We start from the raw sequence: 6,104 nt of genomic DNA on the forward strand, positions 1-6,104 counted from the left end.
CCTCCAATATAAAGATGTTTATCGACATCGTAGCTATAAGTACACTTTTTTTGCTTCATTGTCTTAGAGTTGGTTAATTTATGCCTATCTTACTCATGCACTGTAACTAACAAAAATCTTTTATATTAACATCTCAAATTGATTAGATTCAATAAGATTATGAAATAAGATTTTTTAAGGATTCCTTCTTAACTAAATGCACATGATTTTTGTTTCTACTTAGAGTTAGTTTATTAACTACAAACTGTGTATTTATCAATTTAAAAATAAAATTAAATTAAATCCTGAGTATTTTTTCAATCTCTTAAAACTTGATTTTATTATCTTCAAAATTTAATTCATTACATTCTTTACCAAATCTAAATGAATTAAATTTAAATTGTATTATAAAGCTAAACTGGATTTTATTATATATATAATACCTCATATATAATTGAATTATAAATCATCTATATTCATACAAATATAAATATCATCTTGATACAAAATTTTATATCTTTAATATATCATATAATAAAAAAAATTATATATTGTTTATTTAAAAAATTTTATCATGTGTACGTGTATTTATACTAGTGTAAATAAAAATCCCATTTTTTATTCATAATTGGGCCTCCCATTTTAGAAGCCCAGCCTTCTTCCGCATCTATCACAGATATTTTCCCACGTCTCTCCATTGGGAAGCCCCAATCTCTCTTCCGACCCATCGTCTCCGTTGCTATGTTCACTGCATTGGAAGCTCTCTCTTTCTTTTTCTTAAAAATAGCACAAACACCTCGAATGCTATTCTGAAAGGAGTAGAGAGGGAGAGAGAATGGCAGTTTCGCTCTCTTCCTTGCCGCTAGTACCATCGAAACCCTCTCTATGGTTGAAGCCCGAGCTCGCTCGCGGCGTCGCAATTTCCTCCATGTGCTCACTGGATAGCAGCCTGTTTGCTAATGCCCCACTCACCCAGCGACACTTGAAGAGAAGGCGGAGCCGCCCACGGAAAAGCGGCGGAACTTTCACCGCCTTCGTTGTTGTCGCAGCTTCGGTGGATTACTACTCCACGCTTGGAGTTTCCAGGTCCGCAAACAACAAAGAGATCAAAGCTGCCTATCGGAAGCTCGCTCGCCAGGTACTGCTCTTCCCTGAACTCGGTCCAATAAAAAATCTGAGCAGTTTCTGCTATGAAAATTTATGGTTTGGGATTCAGTTGTTGTTTTAAGAAGATTCAATCTACTGGTGCCCTTGTGTGTCAGATCCAGTAGGTTTGGTTAATTTGTGACTGGTGTGGCATTTGATAGTGGTTGACATTCACGGTATGCGGACAACGATATCAAGATTTTTAATAGAAGTATGAAATGCTTTTACCGTGGGCTGCCATTTGATGGAATCTACTGGGCATTTTTGCTTTCCCGCTAGCGGTTTATTGTCTTCTTTGCGTGAATTGAAGAACTTCGAGAACTAACGAAATGAATAAATGGTTGTTGTTTGATTCGGTCAATTGTATTTATGGGGCAGTCCCAATTGGAAATATTGGCTGTTACGAGGATATCTGGATTCTAGTGGCTTCACAAGACATGATGTGTTCCTTTATTCTTAATGAAGTAATTTATTGTGTTTAGTATTAACGGAGAGCACGGCATATTTTTCGAAAGGTAAATTCTTAATGTCTATCTGAATAAATCTTTTAAAAGGCAATTCAATTCATTATCTAGGGTGACATTTTGATTTGAATACTTATTGAAGTCCACCAAAGGAGGGACGACTATGCTTGCTCCAATTCCAGTTTGCTTTGAAAAATTTGAACTAATATTGTTGATTGTGTTACACATTCAATGTGTTAAAGAATCAAGTTTTCTTGCATTGAAGCATATTGACCCTCCTATGGATGCTCTGCAAACGTTCAAGAATGAGAAAATCTTTGAAGATGCTTCTTGCTATTGGTGTATTGTAGCAATTTGATTCGTGGCTTCACAAGATTGGTTGGCCCCTTCCTTGTATGAATTTTATCATGTGTTGAAATATAGTTCTACCCTAATTTCATAATGGTTTGGTCGCCCCCCCTCTAATGCAGCACAACCCTTATTTCATGATGATCTTAATGTTTGATGCAAGGCTCTTATCTGAGATCTTGTAACTGATCTATATGTATGTTGAGGTATGTAGAGTTACCTCTAGTTACACGTCATTGACAACGAACTTAAGTGTATTATATCCTTCAATGGTGAATTTGATCATGAATTGAGATCAACACAAACTAGTTTGAAAACGTGCTCAAGGAATAACCACCTATAGATTAGCATATATCCTTCTAGTTCTTTATTTGACACTACCTGTGTTGTTTTTGTGCTAAATAGTGCAACTTAATGATTAACTATATTTTCCCTCATCACAAGCTCTACTGCTCAATTGATTGAGCCAATGTTTCACCTATGTGCAAATGTGTGCTCGAGTGTACGGCTATACTTAGAGCCATATTAATTCTTGGCCGGGTCAAGAATGCCCCCCCCCTTTATTGTATGGTGAGTGCGAAATGTCGAGAAAACTATTATATAACACCCTTTATTATCTCCTCTCAATTGTCTATTACAATTGAGCAACCAACTGAAATTTATCTATCGAATCTACATTTTATTATTATTCAAAAAGATAAATACTAATGTCCTAGCCATCAATTATCTTTTGAAGTTTTTTCATTCTCCTGTCATCTCTTTGCCTTGCCTTTGTTCAGCATCTCTATTCCTAGGACATATTAGGAAGCTTTGTTCAACCTTACATGGAATCACACAATGAAAATTCAAAGGGATGCTCTTATTGGTTGCTATTCTTGAGACTTTTTTATGCCTCCTCCCACGGTTAATCCCATTTCATGTTAGCAAGGTTTCACTCAAAAGCATGTTGATGCCTTCGTTGAATGCTTGTAGGCTCGATTGGTGGCAAAAGATATACGTAGGTCTATGGCATAGACTTTTTGCGAATTTCTCCCACATTGCTCATCTTAATTTTATTTTTCTATTGACTTTAATAAAAAATGGAATGCACTGTAAATGTATGCCAACTATATATTTTTTCTATGGGTTCTCACCAAATATACTCAGATAGAGCAACATCATGATAACGCTATTCAAGGGTAAACTAAAATATGCAAGCTCTCAAAAGCAATATATGATACTCATGCATGATTTTAGAAACTCTGCAAAGTTTTAATTTATGTCGGGCTACAAATTAGTAAGGTTTCTATCCTTAGTCGATACTCTTTCTCTGGCGTAGTGATTCTTGTTGCATATGTCGATTGTTTTCTTCACATTGGAGGTCACTCTTGTTATATTATTGAAATAAAACAATGTCTTAAATCATGTTTGTAAACAAAGATTTTGGGACCTTAAAGTACTTTCTTGGCATTGAGTTTGAATACAGTGAATGTGTCTCTATCTCATAGAAAATATGCTACAAACATTGTTAAAGAATCACGTTTTCTTGCATTGAAGCCTATTGACCCTCCCATGGATGCTCTGCAAACGTTCAAGAATGAGAAAATCTTTGAAGATGCTTCTTGCTATTGGTGTATTGTTGGCAAGCTTATTTATCTGACTATATTTGATATTTCTGCACACACACAATTTGAAGAAATATTGGGAGGTTGTCTCACAACAACAACAACAACATCAAGCCTTTATCCCACTACGTGGGGTCGGCTACATGAATCCTTTTTCTCCATTGTGTCCTATTAAAAGTCAAATTCTCGTTTAAATCTAATAAAGAAAGGTCATTCCTAATATTTTCTAACCAAGTCTTTTTAGGTCTACCCCTAACTTTCTTAACATAAGTCAAATCTAATACCTCTACTCTTCTAACCGGGTCATCGCAAGGCCGCCGTTTTATGTGACCAAACCATCTAAGGCGACTTTCTCTAATCTTATCTTCTACTGGAGCTACTCCAACCTTTTCACGTATATGCTCATTTCGTATCCTATCTCTAAGGGTAAAGCCACTCATCCACCTGAGCATCCTCATCTCTGCCACACTTAACTTAGTATTATGCTTCTCTTTTAAAGGCCAACATTCGGCACCATAAAGCATTGCAGACCTCACTACCATCTTATAGAATTTTCCCTTAAGTTTGAGGGGTACATTTCTATCACATAACAAGCCCGATGCATTCCTCCACTTCAACCATCCAACTTAAATTCTGCTGATAATATCCCCATCTATTTCACCATCACTCTGAACAATAGATCCAAGATATCTAAAACGTGTACTCTTATTAATGACTTGATCGCCCAAAGTCACAATCCCCTCACTAGGTCTATTACTACTAAAATTACACTCCACATATTCCGTTTTAGATCTACTCAAGCGAAAACCTTTAGACTCTAAGGTTGACCTCCATAATTCAAGTTTACCTTCAACTCCCTCTCTAGTCTTATCAACAAGAAGAATATCATCAGCAAAAAGCATACACCAAGGTACATCCTCTTGCAAATGTCTAGTGAGAACATCCATGACTAAAGCAAAAAGATATGGGCTTTAAGGCTGATCCTTGATGTAACCCAATCGAAATAGGGAAATACTTGGTCAATCCACCTTGTGTTTGAACACAAGTAATAGCTCCTGCATACATATCTTTAATGATTTGAATATAAGCATTATTGACTCATTTCTTTTCAAAAAATCTCCATAGCACTTCTCTTGGAACTTTATCATATGCTTTTTCTAAATCAATAAATATCATATGTAGATCCTCCTTATTTTCTCTATATTTCTCCATCAAACTTCTTAATAAATATATGGCTTCCATAGTTGACCTACCCGGCATGAATCCAAATTGATTTTGAGAAACATTAGTATCACGCCGCAACCTATGCTCCATAACTCGCTCCCATAGTGATGTGAATCAAAGTAGGAATCGCGATTGAAAATTAAAATGAAAATTATTCAAAGCGTTGTCAAAACAAATTTTATTACCAATAAAATAAAGGATTAATTCGTTCTAGGTAATTGACTTGCTTAGGCGAAGATTTGCTTTGAGATAACCAAACAATTCATAACACTTCCAAAAATAAAAGATCTACTTAGTTGCTCATAACAAAATCCCACAATTAATAATAAAGAAGTTCAACTTGAGTACCCTCTCTCTCTCTCGTTCACTCTTGGGCTTTAGCGGAGAAGAAAGAACCATGCGAGGATGAGGAGCACCACTACGATGAAGGCGACGAAAGACTTTATTACCGGAGAGGTATTCACCGGGGAAGGTGGTGGCGGATGGCGTCCAATGATCGTCCAAGTGTAACCACGAAATTGTCGGTCGAAAATACTTGCGAGAATCGGGACGACTCGCTCCAAGTACTCTTCGATTGTGGCGTCGTCTTCAAATCCTACGTCGAAGCAAGGAGAGCGTAGGATATCAATGCTCCCGTCGGCGTGGAAGACTAATCCCCATTCAAACTCCGGATCCGCCATTCGTCATTGAAGGAGGGATCGAAGGAGACACGAGAAGGGATTTGGGCCGTGAGCTATGGAAAGGATTGGAGGGAAAATCCGAAGTTAAATTTCAGATTTTTGGTGGAGGAAGGAGCCTTTATTTACTCTTAAAATTTCCCTTAATTAAGAGGGAGAGAGGGGCGGTTAAGGAGGGAAAATTAAGAGGGTGATTATGAGATGCTTAGGTGGCAAGTGGAGAGAGAAAAGATTGAGAGGGGTGGCCGGCCAAGCAAGGAGGAGGGAGAAGGTTGTGATTAATTAGTGGGGCCCAAAAGTTTAAATCAAATCTGATTTGTAAATTTCAGATTTAATTTAAATTTGGGGAAGTTTCCAAAGAGGGGGTAAGAGGGAGAGAAATTGAATTTGAATTTCCAGAAATTAAGCCTCAATTAAGTTCCTTTCCTATTGTTGGTGAAGCAAATAAGGAAAGTGTTAATGAGGAATTCATTGATGGAATTTGAAATTCAAATCCAAGGAGGATGGTCGGTGGGCTGATTCACGTGAATGGGAAGCTCGGCACGGTGAAGGGGAGGCAGCGGATTGGCCTGGGTCGGCTGCTAGCACAGCTGGCGGCCAAAAGGAATGGGAGAGCGTCTGTCTGTGCGTGGGAAACTGGTTGTATCGGGTGATGGGGGGGG

The 6,104-nt window shown here is 37.5% G+C and overlaps 1 protein-coding gene across 3 annotated transcripts in view; it reads left to right on the forward strand.

The window, feature by feature from the left end:
- The first annotated feature begins 645 nt into the window (after window positions 1-645).
- The window catches only part of LOC110095099 (chaperone protein DnaJ), a 43,955-nt gene continuing 38,496 nt past the window's right edge, over window positions 646-6,104 (forward strand). For 2 of the 3 annotated variants that reach the window (XM_020820493.2, XM_020820494.2), the window contains exon 1: window positions 647-1,117. In XM_020820493.2, the coding sequence (XP_020676152.1) occupies window positions 815-1,117 (303 nt within the window). In that variant the 5' untranslated portion in view covers window positions 647-814. Of the gene's footprint in view, window positions 1,118-6,104 lie in introns of all 3 variants that reach the window. The other variant, XR_003702181.1, reaches the window with a different exon arrangement.

Source organism: Dendrobium catenatum, unplaced genomic scaffold (assembly GCF_001605985.2).
Source record: "Dendrobium catenatum unplaced genomic scaffold, ASM160598v2 fragScaff_scaffold_1179, whole genome shotgun sequence".
Classification (NCBI taxonomy): domain Eukaryota; kingdom Viridiplantae; phylum Streptophyta; class Magnoliopsida; order Asparagales; family Orchidaceae; genus Dendrobium; species Dendrobium catenatum.